The sequence below is a fragment of the Sceloporus occidentalis genome, unplaced genomic scaffold, assembly GCF_023333645.1.
Source record: "Sceloporus occidentalis isolate IW3139 unplaced genomic scaffold, rSceOcc1.0.p SCAF_5, whole genome shotgun sequence".
Lineage (NCBI taxonomy): Eukaryota > Metazoa > Chordata > Lepidosauria > Squamata > Phrynosomatidae > Sceloporus > Sceloporus occidentalis.
In genome coordinates this window covers 119096110-119122876 of record NW_028316985.1, presented here as the reverse complement: position 1 = coordinate 119122876, position 26767 = coordinate 119096110, and the positions used below count along the sequence as shown (strand labels likewise).

The 26767-nt window shown below is 39.8% G+C and overlaps 2 protein-coding genes across 5 annotated transcripts in view; one reads left to right on the top strand and one right to left on the bottom strand.

The window, feature by feature from the left end:
* The window catches only part of CLOCK (clock circadian regulator), a 56492-nt gene extending 50974 nt beyond the window's left edge, over positions 1-5518 (top strand). For all 3 annotated transcript variants that reach the window (XM_089525250.1, XM_089525249.1, XM_089525248.1), the window contains one exon: positions 361-5518. In XM_089525250.1, coding sequence (XP_089381376.1) covers positions 361-555 — 195 coding nt within the window. In that variant the 3' untranslated portion in view covers positions 556-5518. The remainder of the gene's footprint in view (positions 1-360) is intronic.
* A 1284-nt stretch (positions 5519-6802) lies between these two features.
* Positions 6803-25410, bottom strand: LOC149312736 (putative divalent cation/proton antiporter TMEM165). Of its 2 annotated transcripts, none has more exons than XM_089525245.1 (6): positions 25083-25410; positions 17429-17654; positions 15505-15680; positions 13667-13849; positions 10879-10984; positions 6803-8075 (listed from the first exon to the last, which is right to left on the bottom strand). In XM_089525245.1, the coding sequence occupies exons 1-6, from the start codon at positions 25302-25304 to the stop codon at positions 7999-8001; spliced, it is 990 nt and encodes a 329-aa protein (XP_089381371.1). In that variant the 5' UTR covers positions 25305-25410; the 3' UTR covers positions 6803-7998. The 2 variants fall into 2 exon arrangements, with proteins under 2 accessions (XP_089381371.1, XP_089381373.1); XM_089525247.1 differs by lacking the exon at positions 25083-25410 and adding an exon at positions 19136-19264.
* Positions 25411-26767: the final 1357 nt, after the last annotated feature.

Here is a 26767-nt window from a genome sequence, read left to right as displayed (position 1 = left end):
TGGATTATTCCTCTACTCCATCCAAATGAACTGTTGGTATTCATTGTGAATGTTCATTCTTGGAGGTGCAGAGGACCAATCCACCCATACCCATAATATATGGTTGCCAAAGTTGGGAATGTGAGTGACTGAGGTTTTTTGTTTTTTTTTACACTTAGCTGTTTTGTTGCTTTTTCTTGTCTTCTCTATATGCACGTTTGCTGTCAGTTTTGAGCTCTTTAGCAAGGCTATGTACCTGAGAGTGGAGAGAGGGAGTTAACAGAAATAATAAAAGACAGTGATTTTCTCCTCTGCACCACCAAGAATTAACATTCATGGCGAGTACTAATAATTCATTCACACTTCTATTTTTCTTTTTAGACATCCAGGTTGCTTCATGGAAATCAGTCGACTCAACTTATTCTCTCAGCTGCATTTCCTCTACAACAAAGCGCTTTTACACAGTCACACCACCAGCAACAGCAGTTACAGCAGCAGCAGCAGCAGCAGCAGCAGCAAATTTCACGACACAGAACTGACAGCATGACTGAGGCTTCCAAAGTCCAGCCACAGTAACATGGGGCTGTTCATCTGGAGGCAAACCCAAGGTTGCTCCATTAGTAATTGCACTGGTGTGTGTGAGACAGAAGCCCACAGACTTCGTAAAAGTGCAGTACTGAGTATTGTCCTAACAGTTTGGAATGTGTCTGCTGAGGAATATAATGCAAAATGATGTTGAAGATACAATAGATATAAATGCAGAAAATAGCTGGAGACAAGGATGTGGCTACCTTTACCAGGTATCTAGCTGCTCCAGCTTCTATGTTTGTTTTCCTTCAAAAGACATGTACTGCCATGTATTAAGTTGTTCAGATCAAGTCTCAAAATATTCAGTGGACTGAAATAGGGCACTTAAATATTGTGATGTTTTTAACACCTATCAGATTAAGTGTTACAATGGACATGCTGTTGCTACAACAGCTTTGGTTTTTTTTTTTTTTTAAAGTATGCCTGCAATTATGCTCTAGAAGAAAGGTAAAGTTATTTTTTTCATATTATGGGACAGTAAATATTTTCAAAATATTGTGTGGAATCAATCTTTATTGTACAGATACTGTAAAATACTGTGTATATGTCTGGATAAAAAGCAAAGAGAGCAGAATATTTTATATGATGCATGAAACTGTTGGGTTTGAATATATTTCCCCCCTAATTTTCACACAATGCTCAGATTGCTATTTTCATCTGTTATACCTGTTTGTCTCCTACAACATGCCCCATCCTTTATTCTCACCTATATCGTGGGCACAAGTTTCCTGTTTGTGGTTTATGTGTGGTGTCATGGTTTGTTCAATGAGGTTATATAGTGTGCTGGTTTGTGGAATTTTTGAAGTTAAATTATTGATGAAAGTCTTTGAACTGTGGAGGGTTCAAGGCGTTCAGTTTCATAAATAACATTTGTCATTTCATAAATACTCTAATTTTTTTCCTTTGGAAAAGAAATAGGAATTTGCACTGCTCTATTGTGGATGGTTTGGAATTTTACTTCCCCAAAGCTATCTTTTGATATAATACATAGTTGGAAATATTTGTGTAAAAAAAGTTTAAAAAATTGAAAGTACTTTTCAAGAATGTCTCAAATGTAGGAGTAATTTGCACAAGAATATATTTGAATTTAATAATTGTAGGCACTTTTTAACCTTCTCTGTGGTGAGAAACGTAACTTCAGAATTCGTTGGAATCTTTTTATTCTCCTTTGAAAAATGTGACCTTCATTTAATCAGAAAATGATTCAGGGTCATTTGAAACAAACAAAAAGAAACCCATAGTGCCTTGATTTTGATTCAGGTGATCACATCTTTATATTGTTTTTATGACTATTTTTAAAGTCTTAGTTCATTGTTAACAAAACACTCTACATAGCTGTGTCATTACTATAGTTGTACTTTTTTTAAGTTTGGCATTAAGTTTGTAGATATACATAATGTCATGATTATTTGATGTATTCATCTAATAAGAAATTCAGTTCTTCTAAATGACTTAAAAAGAGAAGTGAATAGTAATTAACATGTCCATTTCGTAAAGCAGCTCAAATTTACATTTTACTGACATTTAATGGAAACTATAAATAAGAGATAATCAGGATTGAAACCTCTATCTATTAGATGGAGACTTCAGATAACAAATTCATTTCAGAAAGATAATAAAAAGATCCAACTGAAATTCTGTACATTTTTAAAAATAGAGTAGCTTTTATGGTACTAGTTTTAAAAATCACATCTGCAGAGCAAAATGACTTTTAATACAGATTAGAAAAAGAATATGTTTATGAGGAAGTCAAGAAACATGGAGTATTATAGAGAAGCTTTATTAACCAACCAAAGTGTGGGGAGATGCAACGAATGTACCACTGGATAAGCAAAGCTTGCAAGAAAGGCAACACCATGGTAGCAAATGATAGCAGCAGTTCTCTCTGAGTCTAATTCATAGGGCTAGATCTATTATATATAGAAGATCCATACTTGTTGAATCAACAAGTCCCATTCTAGTTGAGGATTAACAATTGCAAATAACCTTTGGGGTCCTTTTCCTTGCTATACTCTTGCATGATCCCCCCCTCCCCCCAGGACACATACACAGTAATCACCATAATAAAAAGACAGGTTTTATTGGGGGGGGGGGGAGCCAAAGAATTGTACTATTTTCCAAGGCAAGGAAAGTAGGAATGAACAGTAAATCAGTGGATAAAAATATCTAAGACACTTTCTAGCTATATTCTTTAAAGTGACTTTGTGGCATTCCCTAAATTAGTTAAAAAGTGTAAGAAGCACATATTGTGAGGAGATAACTTCATTGACATAACTGCAAATAGCTTTGTCCAGCCATACCATTCTGCTTGTAATACCAAATGTGCTTGTATAGAACAAAGATTTGCTCTTTAGTTACACTGTTGTAGTGAACTGTTGTGGGATTTAAGTGATACATCATCATAGCCATATCACTCAGAAAGTACATTGGGAGAGCTTTAATAGTGCTTTTTAGGCAAGGATGGTAAAGCTTTAGTATTTGTAAGTGAGAATGTAGATCAGAGTTGGCATATATTGGATACAATAACATGTACAGCTATTTCTTGAGGATCCACTGATGTAAGATGTGATCTGTTTATGAGATTTATGCGTTTCATTTATAATGAGAGTTATGTACATGTTATAATGAGATTTTCTGTTAAAGTGGAGAAGCAGTGAGAAAGTGAAAAATAATAACTGTTTTAAAAACAATTCTCCTGAAGCTCAAGCAGTATGTGGAAAAAAGCTTGCTAGTAAAACTATATTGGCATTGATATTCACTGCATAGTGTTTCTGATTATTAGTATATTTAAAGGGGATCTGTCCTCTTTTTGCCGTGTATCATTTCCACTAAAATAAGATGAAGATTAGACTCTGGTGCTCTTTGTCATCACAATGGTTGTTTCCATAAGGCTCTTGTTTTTTCCTGGTAGTGCTGTACAATTGAATATTCCACCTTCTAGGATTTAATATAGTCAGATCACTTTGTCTGACAGAGAGAAGCGGGAGGGAAGGGAAAGCATAGTGATTTGTTGTTAATGAAAATTAACAACAAAGCCAACAGAATGTATGACAAAATACTGCTCAATAGGAGAATTATGGTTTAGGTTTGCTTAAGTTTGAGGAAGGGAAAAATCCTCAAAGATGAGTCTTGGGAAATGTTAGAGGGAATTGTATAAATATTTTTATATTATATTTAATATATATACTATATTTGTACACATATTAAAAGATTTTAGTCAGAGCTCTCCATATGCCTTCCATTTTTTAAAAAATCTAAAGTTTACTTGCTGGTGTTATGTCACAGCATTGTGTACGCTGCCCACCTGCTGCCAACCAATAATAAAAATTACCTAACATCCATACAAGTGCAAAGCTGTTGGTCCTAATTCAGCCAGATGCTTAAGGACAGGATTGATCAATACCTAGAGTCACTGGAATTACTAATAGTTAGGGTAACCACATTTTGGGGCAGGACATTAGATATTGTTTTTTAAAAGGCAGTTGAAAGAACAGTCTACTCTGGTCTTTGGTTTCATCAAGGGGCCAACCCCAAAGATGGTATCTTGTTGCCCTTTGAAACACTGGCAAGTCAGACCTGTTTCTCAAAAGTGCCATGTTTTTGTCCCTCCACAGTGGTCACCATCTATCTTACTTGAGTGTCATATTGAATTAGGGTAGAGGAAAATATATGTGTAAATGTAAGCACTTTATGGTGGTGGGAGAAAATTCATTTGGAGTTATTGTTTTTAAGGCTAGGGAACTGTTCACAGAGTGGGTCCAAAGGAATCAAGAATGTAGACTTATTGTCAAAGAGGCATTGCTGGGAAATGTTTCTCAATGTGGTGATCCTTTTGAGACTCTAAATACAAGATTATGTAGGCGTCCAGTATCAGTTGGATTGGTGTGTAATGGATAAATCTACACACATGAGCATTTTTAGACTTTTTAAAGAACAAAATGTTGCACAGAAAGATATCAACCTGAGGCTTGTGACAATTTTAAAAAATGATTCCAAGTGGTCCTTAGGATTAAAAAGTGTAGAGGGTTTACAGATGTGGCCTTTAGTAGACTGCTTCAGTTACAACTATAGTTTGTATTTTTAGAGAATGCCCATTTTGTTGTGTGTGCGCACGCATGTGTTTTATGTTAGTGTCGTGTGAGTCCGCATGTCAGACTCATAAATTGTCTCCCAATGAAGTATGTTGCTAAAACATCTGGTGGAGGGGCGCAGGGAGCAGATTTCCTTTAAAAGAGAAGAAAAGGGTCTTTTCTTCCTCCCCAGTAAAAAACAGTTGGAGTTTTTTCTTTTTTCATGAACCTAGGTGTATACAGTTGTCTGAAGTTGAATGTTTAACAGTAAATGAGAAAAGCATTGAGAGATTTTTAAAAAGTAATTTGGGCGTTTACGAAACTGGGTAGTTTGTCAGTATATATATATTTTTAACACTACATTCCTCAGTCTTTTAATAAACATGTACTTTACAGTCTGTGTTGCTATGCTTCATGCTTTTTCATCCGCATGGGTGTTAGCTAAGCCAGCATGATATTGCTCAAAGATAATACATCTACCAGTAACACAAAAAGCAAAATGAAACACTGTGTATGAACAAAATACTGTGTCGCCTGATACACAGATCCCAGCTCTGAGGAAAGGTGCTGCACTAGTAGACAATCAAAATCAATGGAAGACTTTTCAGGGGGGAGGGGGATTCTTAAAAGATACAGCTGCTTTGAAATGTTTTTTATTCTTAAAAGTATTTATTTTTTAAATTGTCTAATTGGATACTTTTCAGTGTTGATTTCACATTGTCTTGGTTTTGCATTTTTAAAATTTGGCATTAGATTTGTATATGTAGAAAACCTGTGCAATTTCATGATCTGACATCAGGAAACTGTAGATATGGTTCCCTAGTGTTCATGTGATCATTACCAAGTGTCAGTTTTTAATTGAATAAACATAACATTTGAAATTTCTGCTTCTTGTAGCATTGCAGTCATGGTAGTGTTTCTGGCTTGGGTATTTTTATGTCTAAACCTTTTATCAGTATGTCTGATGCTACATTCTCTCAGGAACAAGTAACATGGGGAGAGCTGTGGATTGTTTGTCCAAGGTGGGGATTGTTTATGTAAGTGATACAGACACATTGAATCCACATAATCATGTTGGTGTATTTAGCATAATAAAACTGTTTCCCATTGATTGTACCGGTCACCTTCAAAATCCAGACTAAAAGTACATTATGCAGTTACTCATGTAATTACATCACAGTGATTTGCTTTAACTACCATGGCTGTATCCTGTAGAATCCTGAATTTTGTAGTTTGGTGAGCCCCTGGAACACTCTGGCTGGAAATTCTAAATACACAAGGCCCTTAAAAAACAGGTAACTGCTTAATCATAGCAGAGAGACCAAAAGCTTTGAGATCATCAATGAATTATGTCTGGACAACACAGTAAAACAAATACCCAGCTTTACATTTGCTTTCTTTGTGAAATCTCCCCCACTGAATCAGGGCAAGAAACATTTGTGCATCACATAACTACAGCCAGTGTTAGATGAGAATTCCAGAACATGATTTAGGCTATGCACATTTAGACCACTGCTCACAGTCCTCTACATTATACTATGACTACATGAAAACTATTGGTGTCCCCTAGTAAGCATTCACCTCATGCCTATGGCTGCATTTTACAGATAAAAATCAGCAAAGAACAAGCAGCCTTTTAGGTAACCTGGTGCCTCTTTTTGATCTAGGTTCTCCCACTTATGCATTAATCTCTAACAATGACAACAGGTAGTGTCACCTCAAAATATTGCAGTTCAAATCAGAATTGACCCTTTGATCTCGGTAAGCAGCTTATCGTTATTCGTGTTAGCTTCCAGATTCCAGAGTATATTCAGTTATTCTTAATATCCTATTGCTTGGCAGTAATAATTTTTCTCACTGTTCAAAGCCAAATGCTATTTCTTACTCAGATGGGCACCATCCATGCACAAGAAGCAGGTGTCAGCAAGCACCTCTGAGGCAACTCTCTGGTGTGTAGAAATTACAAAAGTATTTGGGAAAAATATGAAGATGGACTCCTAAAAATAGCTGACACATGTGATCATGTAAAAGTGATGGGAGAAGAGGAATGGAATCGAGTACTGCAAAGCAAAGTGTGGCTTGAATCACCAATAGGCACACACTACACCACCAAACTGTTACAGGTCCTGTTTTTCCCCCCCCAGTAACAAAAGAAAAGACTAAGGTCAGCTTTACAAAGAAATTTATTTTTCAAGTAATCTCTCCATCCTGATGAGTTATACATACAGTAATATTTTCTCTTTGGCCACTTAATCCGGCTTTCTAACTAGGAGTTGTAAAATGTGTGCTTACACCCCTGTTTAATTTAAAGGGTCATGAAAACTACTTTTGGAAAGGTGTGTTGATTCCTAGTGCCGCTGTACTCCAGATTTAAAATGTGTACACTACTTCTAGCATTTGAACTACTGCAGTTACAGTACTTGAAAATACTGGTTTTAGTCTATTTTCAACAAACTGTTCAAAATCTGCAACAGTCAGACTGAAGTGAGGACTGAATTAAGTTATGCAGATGGAGTAGCAACCTTTCCACAACAACAAAAATCAACAAAAATTTGCTCAAAAGACACTGAAGGTAAACAAAAAGCAACTTTTTTTATACAGTAAAAACATACTGAGCAGTAGGTTTACTGCACAGTATTATCCTCTGAATTAAGCTAACAAAGTTATTACATCCGATGACATCTAATTTATGTTCTTAAATAGCATATTATTAATACTAAAGGAAAACAATAAACAACTTAAGTACTTTAGCCTGGAAATGCAACCAAATTTTAGCATAAATACCAAAAGATATATCTGGTAAATATCTAGATGTACTGTGTATTTGAATAGCACATTCTATACCAAAATAACCTGATTTCCCCCACACACATTAGTTACAAATTTAAATATTTACAAATTTTTGTGTATGAGAGTCTGAAGAGCAGCTCGAAACACCTCCATTTTCATTTCTGATAATGGGATAATGTGCTTGGGTTCCAAGGTCAGAGGCAAAAGGTTCTCCTTAATACCAGACACTTTATAAGGCGTAACTGCTAGCCACAGGCAGCAGCAATTCATTCAAAAAGGGGATCTGTAAGCAATGGCTAGTGGCAATATGTAGATAAAGTAGCAAATCCCATTTCAGGAGGTGGGTCTCAGTTCACCTGAGCAAACATTTTTTCATATTTCAAATATATAGAGGAAGTAGATCTCCAGCACACAATGTGTCCATGAAGTGTCCGAAACAAATATAAAATTACAGCATCCCATCTTCAGTGCTTGTTTGACTAAATAGCTGTACATTATTATATACAGGGAGAAAGGATACAATTGTTGCTCCTAATTCTGTCTTTCCAGTAATGGGGGGGAAAACCTCTTGTTAAAAACCAGCATCTGGGCTTATAAATAGTGCAGAAAATGCAAATGCTAAGAAAACGATGCCTCCTATGATTGTCACTGCAAGAGAAAAAAAGAAAAAGTTATAATCTTAAGTAAAGAACAAATGTATAACAATGCACCCTTGAGTTTCATCTTGGACAACACCCCTGCTTCCCAAGTAATGTTCATCATGTAAAGGAGAGCCTGATTCATGCAGTATCATAGCTACATACTACTTATTTTCCCCGATAGCTACAAAAACAAGAAAGGACAGTATCAAATGCTTCTTCACTGTTCATGCCTTCTGTATTCTTAACAGAAGTCAGTACAGTTCACACTAGAGAAGTCAGCCAGGCAGGCAAACATGAAGAAAACGGATGTCGTAGACAGATTTTTTAAATGCAATCTTTCACTTCCCCTCATGCACTTTGTTATGGGAAGATCACTTACTGTCAACATAAGAATGAGGAATTTTGGGAATAGATGTTTAGTTATTACAGTGGATTTGACTGCTTGGGTAAAAATGTAGGAAATACCATAAGCTGCCATGATATCATGATGTCCCATCAGTCCATCTAGTTCAATGTTGCCTACACCAGTGGTACTCAAAATGCTGATCCATAGACCAGTGCCAGCCCATGAGTCATCAACTGCCAGTCCTTGGAATTCCCAGGAAATAAATAATTTAAGCTAATGGTCACAAATGTAGTACCAATCTCCACATCAAACTGCTTTAAAAACACTCTTCTATACTGTCTAGAGCAGGGTTTCTCAGCTGGGGTTCATTGGAGGCTTTGGGTTGCATGAGAAGTCATGACTGGAGGGGGGGCAACCACTTTAAAGCAGTAGACTGTGGGTTCCCTGAGATCTGAAAATTATTTCAAGGGTTCCTCCAGAGTAAAAATGGTAAAGAATGGCTGATCTGGGGATAGCAGCAGCTCCCCAAGACAACAGTTTTCCCCAGGTTTACTTAGAAACATCAAGAACCCACAACCTTTTATGTATACAAAGCATGGTTTATGAGTAGAAATTTAATGATTCTAGAATTTTCAATCTGTGGAAAAACAGGAACACTGGGGAAAAGATGAAATGTCCAAATTCCAGTAATGGCCACTAAAGAAGTAACCTTGGTGATTCTGCTCCCAAACAAATGGCATGTCGGATCATTTGGCCAAGGAGAAGCAGTGCAAACACTCCACTTTCTGCGAGCAAAGCGTGTGTCTGGGCTTGCTGCTGCCCTATACCATCACCTCTATCCCCCTGGCCAGCCAGCTGCAGACTCCCACTCACAGGTGGAGGTGTCTGACAAACTGCTCTCTGGTCTGGTAAGGCACACAATTGGAACAGGGCCCAAGGACAGGAGGAACAAACAAAGATGACTTTGGGCAGTTGTTGGAAGGGCAGCAGATTTGGAGGCCTGGTGGAACCAGCTTCCAAAGAACCTTATTTCTTTGCCCTCCGTGAGCACTGGAACATGTATACTCGTTCTCTCTCACTCAGTCACACTGTTACTCTTGCTCTTTTTCATATGCTCACTCTTGCAGGGATTCATTCATGCTTATTGTCTGACCTGCTGACCTATTTCGCTGAGAGGAATTTCTTTCAGTTTCAAAAGGTGCTACATAGGATTCCTTTATCTCTTTGTTTGTGACATACACAAGCCTGTCTTTCACTCAGATGCACATACATGCTCAGCTGCATGCTTTTTGTTGCTTGTTTTCTCCCCTACAGCTTCTTAGCCAGTTAATTGTTAATTCTTACACACACACACACACACACACACAAGTCATGGTCTCTCACCCTCCCTCACAGACACTGATTCATACACACTGCGAATCTCACAGTCACACATGCATTGATTCTCACATACCCTCGGTAGCTCCCTTAGTGTACGAGTGGCTTTCTCTCACACATTAATTCATATTAAGCAAATAAAACATTTTTATTCATAAACTATGTTCAGTGGTGTGTGTGTGACATCCTCATGTAGATGCAAAGTGGGGTCACAAGGCTAAAAGGTTTGAGAACCACTTGTTTAACTCAACATTAAATTTTGTCACTGGAATACACAGAAGAAGCACAGGTGAATTCTTGAGTGTTCATACAGGGTAGTTTCCCCCTCTTATATACTTGATATTAACTGAAGTATACTTCATACTTCCTGGGTCTGCATCTAATAGCCAAAAAAAGTTCATGGGGTCTCTTGTTGTTCTTGCTTGACCCCTCAGGAATTAAACCCTTTGTTTCCCATACTATTTAAACCTCAGGAATCTTGGGCCTGTTACAGACTGCCAAAATAAAGCTGCTTTGGGTCTCTTTGGAGGTATGCTATTTAAATGATGCATGGGTCCTAAGAGTCCGGAGGTCGCGCCAAAGCCACACTCCATTCCTAAGCACTGGAGGGCAGCTTTGGTGCAGCTTCCAGATTCTTAGGATGAATGCATCATTTAAACAGCATACCTCCAAAGAGACCCGAAGCAGCTTTATTTTGGCAGTCTGTAACAGGCCTTAGAGAAGTGTCATATCCCTCTATTTTGCTGTCTCAACAATCTGAGTAGCAATATTGTCTAATGAGTTATGGCAAGCTATCTTTTTATTTTCAGCAAGGAATTTCAACCTGAAACTTGGCACTGTAGTTTGAACAATTGTCAACACACTGAAATGCTGAGTCTTACAAGATAATGTCCCAATGGCTTATAGCTACCAGAGACACTCACACATTCTATTATTATTATAGATATATTGCAGGGATGTTTCTTAGAGCCCATGTATACAGATTGCTTTTGGCTGCAAAGCAGTCTCTGAACTTGCATATTCCCCATGTTCTGTTTCAATCTATAAGCATTAGACAAGCTGCTTTTCCAATAAAAAGAACACTTACCAGTCCGAACAGAGATTTTTTGTGCTATCATTCGTCCTCCAATCACTGCCAGGCCAGTACACAAACTATGTCCAACTGTTCCACCTACTGCCACACCATAGGGATCCTACAGAAATACACAGAATAGACTTTTAAGTGCAATTCAAAACCTGCAGGCCTTAACAGTATTGGGAAATATTGATGATTTCAAAAGGTATGCACAGATAAAACAATGTGCAGAGAATACTGTCAACTAAATCAAAGTGAGCATTAATAACTAGGTTGATATTACTGTGCAAGTGTTTTCATGGTCTGACAAAAGCACAGCAGGGAAATGATGCAAAAAAAGTGCTTTTCCAGCCCATTTATAAGTACCCACTTCTGTTTCAGGAACAGAAGGCCAATCAAAAAGCTGGTCTAATTGCTTAACAGGGTCCAAGATACATAGCAACCTGTGAGACAACCATCATCTATTCAGGGGCAGCCAGGTGATTGTAGCAGTAGCAGCAGTCATTAACCAAGACCATTAGAGAACGGTAGGAAAAGGTTCTGCATGGGTGGCTGTACCTGACACCTGTTGCTGAAGTCACCTGGGGACACAGTTACAAAAACCCAAGTAATCCAGAAGTAAGTGTGTATGTGTGTGTACCACACGCATGTGCAGGGCAGTAGTATTCTATGCTAGGGTTGCCATATTGCCTTGTCAGCCAGGTTCAGTTCTCGAGAAATAGGTAGGTTTCTCCCTCAATGGATATATAAATATATAGAAAAAAAGTTCACATCCCACAGCACCTGAAATAATTCTGAAGTACCTCTGTGTGCATGCACAACAGTAGTCTGCCAGGTCTTGATATGGGCCTGCCTGGAAGCCACATGTAGTCACCACTTCACAAAACACAGATTAAAAATCAACAGTTTAGGCCTAGGATCCAGACAAAACCTGCTGCCAGCTTTTAAAGTACTTGAAAATGCAGGACAGGTATGTAGGTAGGTGTATTTAAGTCTGCAACCCTTGTCCAAAGTAAACCTCAATTACATCAATGTGACAGAATTGTATCGTTAATCAGGGTAAATTCAGTAGTAGCCCAAAGACATGAGCACCTATGATGACCTACAAATATCACAGAGTATTTCCCCAAAGGTTAAAACTATAAGGGTTGAGAAGCAGTAAGAAAAAGCAACAGGAGTGTTACTGAAGGAATAAACAAACTAGGATGAAGTAAGTTAAAACTGGAGATCAGGAGGAAGAAAATTCATGCCTGGAGACACAGCCGACCATAGGCATATTTAGTATGACCAAGGAACCAATGGAGTGCTGCAGCACTCCATTTCCCCATCAGCCCCAGCCTAGCCAATCGCTAGGGATGAAGAGAGAAGTAGTTCAACAACAGCTCCAGTATCCCAGGTTTTCTATCCCTCACACAGAGCAACACATCATGCATACATGCTCCTTGCCTAGAACCCCCTATTGTCCTTCCTTCAATACAAGAACAGATAGAGGTTTCAGTGGGAATATGAAGGGAATATCCCTTCACCTTTGGTTTAAGAATAAAAAAACAGCTTAGAAAAGAACCCACTGGAATATCTGTACAACTCTTCTATGGAGCACAGCAAACAAATTTCAGGAACTCAGGCTGTATGATACTGATGCAACGATACAACTGCTTGACAACAGAAGGATGCAAAAGATGCATTACTTAAGTCTGCAGCAACAACATTCTGTTTAAAGAACTGCAGTGAGATATTTTTATCTGCTTTCCAATCAGGCACCACTATGTTCAGGTACTCATTGCCCTAATTTTGTTTAATCAGCTTAGCAGGTTTTATTCCCTACTAAGATAAATTCTCAAAAAGTAAATGACAAAAGTTACTAAGTTTGATCACCCTTGCATTACTTTCCAAATGGCCCTTGTTAACAGACCCATCCTCTTCTTTGTGCTTATCTTTTCCTTTGCTATTTGGCTCTTTATGGTTATAACATTGCCCAACAAGCAAAACATGCCCAGGTGCTTGTTGCAATGAAGTAACTGATGATGCTATCACATAATATTTTCTCCTTTGCTGCCAAGAATGCTGGCAGAAGAACCCAACATTACAAAGCATTCTGTATATAAGCCAAACTGGAAAACTAGAACGGTGAATAAAGCAGCTTCAGCACCAGAATCATCAACTGGATACCAAGAAGGCTGCTTCACAGCTTTAAAATAAGTTGGGTTGTTGTTGGTGGTATATCAATCAGAAGAATGCAAGGTCCATATGTGGATATTTACACTACATTGAAAATATGCTGAATAGGGGCCAGAGTTTGTTAATTGCAGTTCCTGCTATTGCTCAAAAGAGCTTAAAAAGCACATGAAATTACATACCACAAGATACGTACTATTAATATGATTTCAAAAACAGACTACAGTCGGCCCTCCTCATTCTTGGGTTTGACATTTGCAGTTTTGGTTATCTGCGAATATTAAACCCTGAGCCGCAAAGACTTTCCAGGGCAGGAGGGGCCAGAGGAAGGGAACAGTGCTCTGCCTCGAGCCCCCTAAACCTGGAAATGGCTGCCATGTGGGGGGCAAGCAGATTATTTGCAGTTTTTCCACATTCGCAGGGGTCTTGTTCCCCTAACTCGGGCAAATGTGGAGGGCCAACTGTAAAAGCATATGCATTGTAGGCAAGAACCCAGGAGAAGAAAGTAAGAACATTTAAGCTTTGTCCCTTGGTGCAATCATTAAATTGTCTACATCTAATCAGAACTTCAGAATTTGTCTCTCTGTGCTCTGACAGTGGACATCTCTTAAACAGGTGTACTCACCTCTCTTGCTGCCAGAACTATTGTTGTTAACTGGGAACGATCACCCCATTCTGCTAAGAATGTCAAAGTGAAAGCTTGTACAAAAATTGGAGAAATAAAATGCAGCCATTTCCTTTGAGGTATAGCTGGGCCTGTTCCTGTTTCCACATCTCCAGGCCCATTTAACAGTTTTGTTCTCTGCAACTAAAAACAAAAGGAAGACATTAGGGTTAATAAACTTACAGTGCTTTATAAATAAAGGTTAATAATAATAATAATATTAGCAAACAATGGGAACTGGAAACATACAGTGGTTAATCTGTACAGTGTGCCCGTGTCATTCGCAGGCGTGATATACGTGGCTTTCAGCATATGCTGAAAGCCACTAAAGAAGAAGCCATGGTGCACCCCGGAAGAAGTAATAGGATGTGTGCCCATGGCATGTGCACTACACCATGCCACGGGCATGAGCCACATTATTTTTAATGAGGCTCCACCATACGCGGGATTTTCCTTACTTGGGAGGTCCAGAAGGGATTCAGGATTCTGGGAAGGGTCCACTGTATTAACAACTCTGAGTTACTAAGGAGATAACTGCACAAGGCACTAGTGATGGAACTAGAGTGGAATTGCAACCTATGATTCCTCCCCTTTTTGCACAACATCACCATTCATCCATTGCTGATCTGTTGTCATTCCATTATCATGAAATTTCGCATTAATGAGAGATATGAATCAATAACTGCCAATATCACTACATTCACGCAATTGCTCAAGTGCAGATTGCTTTAGTGCTACAGTAGTATTATTGCGAGGTCAACGTGGTGTGACTGGGCATGTCATGAACGCTTCTCCCTGCTTCTGTTATGTCACGGACCTTCCAGCTTCATGAAGAATGAGGCTTGTTTCTCTAAATTTGGTGAGGTGTTAATTTACTAATTTATGTAAACAATTCTTGCAAAGTGATCTTCCATTTCACAGGAGCCATTGATGCAGGATAAAACAACTATCTACAGAACCATCAATTCCAAAATTAAAACAGCACAGATTTCAAGAATCCTGAATCACTGGAAATTCTAGGTTTAGGAGATTACAGCATGAGGGTGCTTTTGCACTGTAATCATGCAATATCTTTAATGTGATTATAGTGGTAGCAATAAAGCTATTCAAACACTTATTTCCACATTACTTTTCCTTGTTTTTGGTCTTTGTTTTCCACACAATGCAAATGAACCCAGCCCCCCACCTCCTTTTTTTCCTGCTTTGCACATGTATATATATTTTTTCTTTTAAAATCTTGCAATGATGAGATTAGACCTGTAATTGCAAAGTTCTTTAGAGAACTCATTTTACTCACAAGTTAAATATTTCTCCTTTTACCATTCCAAGGTGGAAACAGAATGTATCCAAACTAAGGGATGGCAATACATAGCCCTCTCCTACCATTTTTGCAGGCACTCAAGTCTTGCCACCCCTGACCCCAAGATTGATCTACTGCTTATCCTAGTTGTTTTGTCAATTTAATGGTTCTTTGCATACAAACACTGCAGCATAATCAGGGTAAAAGTAACAATCCTAGAGAGATTGTGTGCTTATTTCATAAAGCACAATAGGCTATGTATAGGTTCTATGTATGATGATCACTAAACCAAAGCAAGAATATCCTTGTCACATGTTTGGACATTATTTTGCTACATAACTATTATCCAAAGTAGTGAAGGCAGGTTATTAGGTTCAATTATGCTTCCACTGTACCAATCCTAGAAAGAAAAAGAAAAAAAAGGCTAAGCAGCCACTGGCACTCCCTTAGCTCCATGATTTCATCAAGGTGTTTTGCAGTGCATTCACTTTTAACTTACTTCTTCATCTTTCTTCTTGAGTTCTGCTTGAACTTCTTCAAGCTCTTCCTGACCCTCGTCTGCACTCATCTTCAAGCCTTCTCGAAGCATTCGGATGCCAAAAATGGCAAAGAGTGCTGTTGATACATAGTAGGTGTATACTCTGGGGATCACAGTTGTGGCATAGCCAAATAAAACTAAAAATATAAAAGCAAATATCAAGTTATGTGTGAAATAGAACATGCTCATTTTCTTTGCCTAGCAAATTTTGACTTGCAAACTGATAAATGAACATTACATTAGCCATTATATTTAGGAATTCTTAATATCTTCCAGTACAGGGCAATCAATCGAAGCTTTCCAGAATATACTTTCTTTTCATTCTCTATCTTGCCAGCTGTTCTGGATTTGATGCAGCACACCAGTCTCATAAGAGACCTATTGATGTACGAACTGGATTTTGCTCTCTTCATGCTTGCAACTTACTTTGCCACCTCTGTATTCATCAAAGCTTAGAAAAGTATTTTTTTTAGACTACTACTTCCAGAATTTCCTAGCTGTTTTACCATTACATCACCAAAATTCAGCAGCAGCTTTGGGAACAAAATTGTCTATATAAATTTTGGGTTGACATCTTATATTCTCACAGCACAGAGACGAAATTTTTCATTTGAGCAATCTTACATAAAGCATGAAATAATTCATTCTATAGTCATTCAGCTAAATCAGTAGTTCCCAAACTTTTATTCTCCAATTGTTTTGGATGTCAGTTCCCAGAATTCCAGACTGTTGGCCAATCTGACTGGGGCATCTGGGATTTGAAGTCCAAAACATTTGGAAGACCAAAGTTTGGGAACCACTGAGCTAAACAGACAAATTACTACTGTGTTGTTAGATCCATTAAGTCATATAAATCAGAAAGTTAATTTACACAATTCATAATCTTCCAGCTTTGTATAAGGGAAAAAAACTTCTCCATGGTGGGTTACACACCGCCATTTAGTACGTATTCTATACGTACTAGGGTTAGGAAGGGGCGGTGCTTCCGCACCCCCCTAACCCTAGTACGTATAGAATACGTACAAGATGGCGGCGCCCTGTGCGTCCGGACGTCGCACGGCGTCTATGATGTCGCGAGTCCGCCCCAGGCGCTTCGCGACGTCATAGAGGCGCCGCAAAAAGAAACTCCAAAATGGAGCTTCTTTTTTGCTCCGCGCAGGAGTCGCGCGGTGTGGCTGCTGCGGCTCCCTCACGGAGCAAATGGCGCCAGTGGGAGACCGCCGCAAAGCGGCGGTCTATAACCCGCCCTTGATTAGCAGATAGAACATGATTCTCCATTTTCAGAAAAATGTTTTAAATCAAATTTACACAATGAGTACCTTTGCAACTTCTTGTTCAACATACCTTTTCCACCTGACTGTTTGAAATTACCTGATTAGATATGTCTGTATTCATGCCCTGTGTTACAGTGAAATCCTTCCAGTACAATTATCAAATTTACTATTTGGATGTCAAATGTTGTAATTAAAGTAGTCGCTTCTTTGTGTCAGATAAAAAAGGCTGCTGCTATTAATAAATACACTACTGACCTCACTCTGAAAGATCAAAATATCATCTTTCAATAATAATAATAATAATAATAATAATAATAATAATAATAATAATAATAATAATAATAATTTTAAAATATTAACATCACTAAGGAACACTGGTCATGCTTACTTGTTTAAACTACATGAACTAGCAAAATGCTGACAGTTTGTAGTAATTATTGCTTCTGTGAACTGTTGTGACCTGTCTCTTTCGCAGCAGAAACTGCCGTAATATAGAAACATCAAAAGCAATCTTTGGTTAGGGGCTGCTCTCCCCCTTACATATGTACCACCTCCTCATGGAGTGTGCCTTTAATTCATACATTTCAGGACAGAGATATCATAGTACTAACCTGATAAACATGTCATCAGCCCTAAGGCAAGCATAGCCCCAGCCAGCACTGTTAAGCGGTTGTAACGCATTGCCATGATGGCTGCAATAAAGAAAGTCTTATCACCAAGTTCCGAGACAATAATGACAGATATGGCAGCCACAAATGCATGGATAAATCCTAGGTTAGTCTTCTCTGGAGAATCTTCACTAACAGAATGAACTGGAGCAACAGGGGTGGGCCCTTTCTGAAAAGAAAAAGATTTAGCTGTTTCTTTCCAAGTCACTCTACCTTTTAGCATATAAATGTCCTTATATTTTCCAAAGAGGAAAACCATCACAATACCCAGTAGAGACTAATTTGGAGATCTCTGGGCACGAACAGACAGGCCAAAATAAAGCTGCTTTGGGTCATTTGGAAATGTGCTGTTTAAATGATGCGTGCGTCCTAAGAGGTCGAAAGCCACACCAAAGCCACACTCCAGTCCTAAGGACTGGAGCACAGCTTTGCCGCAGCTTTTGGCCTCTTAAGATGTGTGTGTCATATAAACAGCATACCTCCAAACTGACCCGAAGCAGCTTTATTTTGGCTTGCCTGTTCGGGCCCTATAGCCTTCTCCCACTTTGTGTCTTCAGTATCAACCCGTTTCCTCCCTAAGCCTTTCTCGTATTCTCCATTGAAGAGTTCTAGAGAACATAAAAGCCACACCATATTTTGTGACCTCTAACATAGCTAAAATAGCTATTACTACAACACAAATTTAGAGATTTCCCCATTTTCCTACTCAAATGCAATACATCTGCCAATTAGGTTGTCACTGCTGTATATATAATTCAATAATTCTAGCACTTCAGCATGATTCAGAAAGAAGCTTCTACTAAAATGTTAGCTTCTGCATAGGACTTTTCAAAAAGGACTTATTTGTCTCTTCCCAAGGGTAAGGCTACTCAAGAGAAACGTACATTTAAGAGAAATCCTTCATGGTAACAAGCTGTTAATTACACTAGCTGACAGATGGGTTGAAGATCTACAAATACGTATCAGAAGAACAGCCATGTCTGTTGGTGCTGTGCCAGATGCTAGTGGCAACTTAAAGGCCACAATAAATGTGTTAGGTTTTTGACACTGAACAGGGTACTATTTTGCTTTCTAAGTACCAACTACCAATCCAAGCATTTAAGAATGTGGGTTGTTATTGTATAAAATTTTATTTTTTAGAGAACAGCAATATACTTTGAGAGTAGACTGCAATTTCAACAGAAATAACATATATGGAGGTTTTCCACAGCTAAGTTTGCATACATCAGAACACAGTACTAATGTTTTACATCTTTACTTAATATTTTAAATTACATTTATACCCCAGTTTATTCCTTCAATTCGCTTAATGCAGGAGAGATAAGATTATCCCATTTTCATGTCACAATGCATTTGTGACGTAGTTTAGTGGGGACAGTAATTGGCCCAAAGTCTACCAATAACATCCAGGGCTAGGTGAAAACTGGCCACTTATCTGGATTCAAGAGGGCAACGTTCTTTATTACATCCCACTGGGATCCTCAAATCTGGTCAACAAACTACCACTCCACTGGAGCATTTCAAACATCACTTTTTGTATTCTGCTCACAAATGTTAACTTCAGATCTGATCTCAAGCCCTGCAACTACTTTGGCGTATCTTCCTTTGGCCTGCACAGTCTTGTTAACATTTAAAGTTTTAGTTACCTACCCTGATTTTATCTTCAAAGGTAGTATATTGAAAATTGAAGTATGAAGATGATTTGTACTTTAGACTTTGAGTAGACTGTACTCTGGCAGTTTTCTTTTTGAAAGTTATTTTCATTAACACATAAATAATATAAAACAACATACAAGGTAAAATTATAAACACCAGACAAAATTAACCTAACTATATCTAATTACATCCAATTACAATCTGCTACCAATCACAAACATAGCCACAGGAATATATACAACTTCTAACTTGCTAATAATGATAGTTGTTGAATATTTCTACTTCCTCTAAGTCAAAATATTTATTATGTAGAAGTATTAATAGTCAATACTTCTACATAATAGTTTGATCTGCTATTCTTCAAAACCTAAACATAAAACTACCAACTTCCCCCAACTTTTTCTCATATATTCAATGATTGGTTTCAATACTTTAAAACCATCTAATGTCTTATCTCAAATTTGTCAATTTATCCATTTCTGCTAAATCATATAATTTCAACAACCAATTTTTCTACCTATAACATGTGAAGCATGGCTTCAAAACTGCTTTTCATTTCTGGATAGGTCTGCTGTATGGTTTACCATATTATTGTGTTCTGTTGTGCTCTTTCCCACATCACTATTTGTAATTGTCCTCTGGCATTTTAGCTCTCCCTTTGTGCCCTAATCATGCATTTTGTTTTATTTTGGATTGTGTCATCTGAGGGTTTTCTTGGTGTGGAGTTCTTGCAGTACTAACATACATTAGTTGTGGTGTCACTCCTGTTGTCTCTGAAAGATCCTTCACCAATGTCACCCACCTCAGGCTTTCCCCTTCACTCCCTTCTTTTCCATTTCAATCCTTCCACCTCAGAACATCCCCCTCTGTAGTCCTCTCAAGTCTCCTCCAGTCAATCCCTCTGCAAGTCATCTCATCTCCAGTTTAAGCTCCCTTCAGATCTTTCTCCCCTTATTCAATGCTGTCAAGTGTTGCCTTGTTCTCCATCTGTGCAGTGGTGATGGCTCTCCTCTCCTCCTTCCTCGAGGCCCTTGCTGGTGGTCTCTGACAGTGATGGCTTTCCTCCCCTCTCCTCCTCCTCCCTCATGGCCCTTACTGCTGGGCCAAGGTCGTCTCTGCCAGTGGCACTACAGGTCCAAAGTATTTAGGATAAGGAATACTCAACTGAAAACTGTAAAACTGCTCAAACATGTATACACTACCCTTTAATCTATCTTACGAAAATAGCATGTACCCATGCAAGTGTAGGTGAATTAAGGCAACTAAGTTCTTCTTCTTAAAAAAAAAAAAGAAGACACGAAATATGTAGTGGAAAATTTTAAAATGTAAGTTAATTTTACAAGACACACACACACATTCAGCTAGCATGCAGAACATGTTTTACCCTGCCAGTCCTTTGTCACTGATGACTCAAACACCAGTAAAAGTAGAGCTCAAGAACAGGAAAAGTTGGTTTTGAACATAACAATATTGCTTATGGCAACTTCTCCAGTTTGTGTAACTACTTGCCATTTATCTTTCCAGACAGATCATTTATGGCATGTTGAAACTATTTGAGGGGGCATAGATGCTTCAATTCATATCCATTTTGAAAGAGAAACAAGTTTATACCTCTGTGACTTCCTCTCTTGTAAGTCCTTTCCTTAAGTAGGAACTTTGTACATTGCTTATGCAGTTCTAAAGGAATACTGGTTTATCTTCTGCCTAAATCTTATGGATCAAAAGAAAGAGGTTAACCCTTTTGCATTCTAGCTGCATTAATGAAGCATTTTATTCCAATGTTCCTTTAATCCAGGGTTGGGTGAAAGTGTGACCTGTGGGCTACATGCAGCTCTCCCCAAGGGTACCATCCCTTCTCACTAGCTTCTTTTTTAAGGCTCAGAGGCCTTTTACTTAAACAGGAGATAAAACATAACTTCCAGTTTCCTTCCTGTTTGATGAAAAAGTCTGTTTGGGCCATAAAACAGCTCAGAAGGGACCACTAGGGAGTAGAGCCTTTTAAGTTCAGGGGAGGGGGAGAATAAGGGTAGCTTCCAGTCTTAAGCAGTTGTTCATCTTTGCTGTAATAATCAACATTTTCTATTTTACAAAAACATTTTAACTGTGTTGGAAGAGCTGTTGAACAGGCAGAAAAACATATGAGAATTACACCATGGTTCCTAGTTCACTACAACTGAACAAGTCAAGAGCGTTAAAGATCAGTGTGACTTTACATGAGATATTGTTACCAATATTATCCTGACATGAGTAGTCTATCAACAATATACCGATGAGCTGAAATTCTCACAAAGTATTACTACATCCTATGAACATGGAAATTGTTCAAGAGAACATTGATGAGCCAGTTATCAATAGAAATACAGAGTTTTATATAATACATGTTTTATCTAAAGTTCTATGCCACTAAAATCTGAACTGCCATGCATCAGGAAAGCCTCTTAAAAATATCCAGCCTTCAAGGATGCTGAGAGATATAGTGCTCTGAGATACCTGGCTTGGGTTAGCATCTTAACTGCAGGCACTGGAGCATTAGTCTTGCAAAATTTTGATTTCCAAGCTGTGCATCTCATTCAGTCTCAGAAACAGATCTGTACCGGTTATGTTTGTTAGAACTGCTTCACATTTTAAGCAATAATTGTATTTGCTGTAGCTACAGTGGTATTTGTTGCAACGTGCACTGAGACCTGGATTGGACGTCAAAAAACCCCAGAGTTCCCAGGTTGAAACAGATGCCCTAGGTGAAAGGAATATGGGAGAAACAGAGAAACCGCAAGATAACAATCTTTGACTCCTATAAAAATGTCTAGATCCCAGGCAGGACTCCTGCATTTTTGGTAACTCCCTGATAATCAGAAATTCTGCAAGATAACCTTCCCCCATCAGCATATCTACCTACTGGGAAAGTCATCCATGCTGACTTACTATTGCCACACAGCAGTTATTAAGAGACAAAACAAAACAAAACAAACCACTACTAGAAGACAGATAGCAAAGGCATGAAATAGTTGAAGAATAAGGAACTGGGCAATTCCTGTGATACTTTCTCATAATGGAATACATACATGACCAATTGTGAAAGAGATGTCGCCAAAATCTTGTACACCTTCAAGAATATCAAGCCAATCCTCCCTCACTCCAAGTCTAGTTGTATCAATCACTCTTTAATAATCCAGTCCTGCTCACAGGTCAATTAAGGAATGGTGTAAGAATGTCTTCAATATGAAATCCACAGGGGGAACATCTTATGAATAATTGATACAAAATAAGGTTACATACAACGGTTCTGATCAGTGTTGCCAATTTAATTAATTACTTTCCAGGGATTTTGACTGAATAATAATAATAAATATTGGGGAATTCTGGGGATTTTGGTAAAACATTCCGGGGAATATCTTTGAGGCTTGTTGGCAACACTGGTTCTGATGCACAATGCAGACTGTTCATTACACACAACCACACCATCAGACTGTTCAGTGTCATGTTTTTTTTATCTTGTCCGTCTTTTCTCTTAGCCCTGTCAGTGATGGACAGAAACAAAGATCCTTGGCCTCCCACTTTGAAACAATGACTTCTTAAAGCCACTCCTTACACAGCTTATGTAAGAATGCAAACTCTCTCTAAGTAAAGACAAATCAGGGCCCAAACAGACAGGCCAAAATAAAGCTGCTTCGGGTCACTTTGGAGTTACGACGTTTGAATGCTGCATGCGTGCTAAGAAGCCGGAAGCCATGCCAAAGCCATGGCCCAGTCCTAAGGACTAGAGCACAGCTTTAGCGCAGCTTCTGGCCTCTTAAGATGTGTGTGTTATTTAAACAGCATACCTCCAAAGTGCCCTGAAGCAGCTTTATTTTGGCCTGTCTGTTCCGGCCCACATATTCTTTTCAAGCGCAGACCAACTCTGTGCATTTCTGTTTAAACAGTTCAGCTAATATAGGGATCCAGCAAAGATGTAGAGCTTGGTACCTCTCTCTTCAGGACTAAATGCTGTTTGTTCTCTTCTCTTCAGGACTAAATACTGTTCCCTTAACTCCTTTTTGATCATCTAGAGAACAGTTTTTTTCTTCCCCTTTACATATTTCAAGTTACAGCAGTAAACAGCATACCATCGCTGTATGGGCTGGCTTTTGTTTCTGGAGTTATGAATCACTCTTCTGTTCATAGCTCCCAGAATACACTGTCTACTTTAAGCCTTCTCTTTACAGAAACCTGAAAGATAGTAGGGACATCCTGGAGTGGAAGATACTTCCTTCACAGAAGGGAGGAGGAGTGGAAAGTATCTGGCGACATGTCCTGGAACAGTCCAAGTAGTCTAATTAAGGCAAACTAAATGAAAAAGGTTTCCCTTAAGCTATCTTTGTGGATATAAGTAGGTAGCAACCAGGTTTTTCCAGTTCTGAGACAGTTGCACTTCCTGATCCACTAAGTGTTGAGGGACTGGGAAAAGGATTATTTATGAACTTCACTGATTTGTAATGCCTTTATATTTCCATTTGATTGCCATTGTATTTATATCGTTTACTGATTTTGTTTTGTTTAATATTGGTTAGGGGATTGGGAAGGGATTATTTGTATCTTATTGTATTTCCTGTATTGTATTTCCTTACTGCTATTAGCCGCCCAGAGTCCCTGTGATTGGGTGGGATACAAATAAATCTATATTATTATTATTATTATTATTATTATTATATTAAAATTTAATGCAGAGAGGCCATTTTCTCAAACACAAAAAGTGGTCTCTACAAGTGACAGATATGCAGATACATGGAAGGGTGAGGGCACAAAAAGCCAGAAACTTCTCTGTATGCTGCAAAGCACAGTTAGGATGCTGGGCTCCTGCCCTAAGTAAGCCCTTGGTCCTGAAGTTCACATTTCTTTGCAAGCATAATCAGGCAGGTGCTAATCCAACACTTCTTTAGTGTTGTATGCTACAGCCAAGTATCTCCAAAGTATCTCCAGAGTAACTCCAAAACACATTAGAAATTAGGGCTGCTCTCCAATTGTGACAATATGTTTTTATGCTTCCCTTCCATCTCTCATCTACAAGCCATGCTGTGAAGGTGTTCCTTCCCTATCTTTTACCAACCCAACTCATCCCAGTGCAAGGAGGCACCTGCCAAATTAGAGGATGGTACAGAGTGAGCCAGACTTCGTAGTGAGTCAGGCTGTCGGTCTGTGTAGCTCAGCACTGATACTTGAAGGCACACAACAACAACAACAACAACAATCACCTTGGTTGAAACCTGGGCACACAACGAAGTGCGTGTGAGTTCCTGTCCTCCCCACAACCTGCACAGGGCAGCCCTTAACTCAGCAGTCCCCAAACTGCACCCTTTAAGGCATTCTGGACTGCAGCTCCCAGAAGCCTGGGCCATGTTGGCCAGTAGTCTGGGATTCTAGGAGCTGAAGTCCAAAATCCCTTAAAGGGGCCAGTTTGGGACCAATGCTTTTGAAGCCAGTGTCTCTTTCGTGCCTGCAACACCTAAAACCATTTTGGATCACCAGATAAGTCCGGGTGGGTGATGAGGCCCTGCGCAGGTCGCTGGACTGCAGCTCCCATCATCATCCTCATCACACCCAGTTAACCCTTCCCAGCCCAAGGGCTTCCATATCCTTGGGGCTCATTATGCCCAGCCTGCTTTTTGGGGGATGTTGGTAAGCCCCCACTCAAGTTCCCAAACGGTCCCGTGGGCTGGGGATGATGGGACCTGTGGGCCAATGGATCCTAAAGGCAACGGAGCGAGGGACGTACTAAAGCCAATGACAGCACTTGCCCATAGGACCCACAAATGCCCAGTGGAGTGTTCTCTCTAGGAATCTCTAGGTCTTTCAATGGGACCATAGAGTTGCACTGGAGGACCCAGGTGTTCCCAGAGAATATGGAGGGAGGAGTGTATTCTATTATTCCCTATGGGCAAGTGCTGTCATGCGAAGCTCCGCTCACCTCTGCCCGGCCCAGCTCCGGCCTCCGCTCCTCAGGCTGCTGGAGCTGCTGCTGCTGCTGTTGGGGCGGCGGGGGCTTCTGCTGCTCCTGTTGAGGAAGCAGCGGCGGCGGCGGGGCCTCCCGTTCCTTCTCGGGCTCTGCTGCCGCCGCGGCGGCTAAGAGGAAGACGCAGAGGGCCAGGAGCAGCCAGGGGAGCGGCCGCAGCCTCGGGGGTCCCGCCATGGCCGACTAGGAGAAAGAGCGCGGCCTCCGAGAACGAGAGGAGCAGCGGCTGCCCAGCGCCGCCGCCGCCGCCATGTCCACTTCCTCCTTTGCCGCTCCCTCTCAGCCAATCCGCTGCACTCTTTCCGCCACGCAAGCAAAGCCCCAGGCGAGCCCCGCCCCTTGCGCTGCCTCCGCCTCTCTCATTGGACGCCTCGCCCCGTCACTCCGATGACGTCAACGGCCATGTTGGAAAGAAAGAAAAAAAGAGGGGGGAGTAAAGAGAGCCGCTTGTAGGGAGTGGGCGGGGCCAGGTCGTCGCCTAGCGACCGGGGAGGTCACGTGCTCTCCCTTTAGTTGCGCGCGTGCGCTCTCCCGCCCCTTCCCCCTCCTTAACTTTTTTTCAAATTGTGGAGTCTGCGCAGTGGCAGTTGGAACCGTTCAGGCTTCTTCTAACCAGAGACGACCTGGCGTCCTCCTTTTTCCAGGACGCGTCCTACATTTCAACCTCCTTCTCTGGAGGGGTTTCAGAAAATGCCCTCCATTTTGTGCCAGGGCTAAGTAACAAGAAGCACATCCTGATAGTAGTCCCAATGATAAGGAATCTGTGCCAAGGAATAGAGGCTGTCACTGCTATAGATTATTGATTATAGATTACTGTTAAAACCAGAATTTCTAGAGTCTAGAGTCCCAGAGACATGGCTGTATCCCTGCTATACATCTCCAAGACTTTTAAACTCTAGATATGGGGAGGCACAGGAGCAAGAATATTTGTTCAGTCTTTTCCATACCTCTCCTCCTGCCGACCTTTGCCAAGCAAATTGACAAAACTAGTCATTTCTTTCTACTTTACAAGTCTGTTCATCACACCCAGAATGCTGCCAACGTTCAAAAGCCTTGAATGAAAGCCAGGTGCTTGCTTGGGAACCAAGCCCAGTTTCTGTCACGGGAAGCATGAAATATAGAAAGGGACTGAGTAAAGATTTCCACTAACGCCGACTTCTGTTACGATTGATAGTAAACTTCACATTGGAAGCCATTCTGAAGGTATCATACACAATGTATGGTGAAGCAAGTTACCCATAAGGTTCTCAGGCCCAGCCATTCATTTCATCCCAGTTGATAGACAAAATAGGCCCAGCCAAACTGAATTTATCTGCTATTCCTCAGGTTTCATGTTTTTGTTACCTGGATATTAGATTTTTAGATTGTAAGCCTGAGGGCAGGCAACCGTCTAATTAAAGTAACAATTGTAAGCCGCTCTGAGAGCCTTTAGGGCTGAAGGGCAGGGTATAAATACCGTAAATAGATAAATAATAAAATATTAAGAAGCACTATACCCGTACAAGATGTATTGTCAGGTTTCTTTGCAATGTACAATGCACTCTACGTAGGGCTGCCTTTGGAAACTGGAAATTTCAATGGGTTATAATGGCCAGAATGCTGACTGGGGCCAGTTAAAGGGAGCATATAACTTCCTTTCC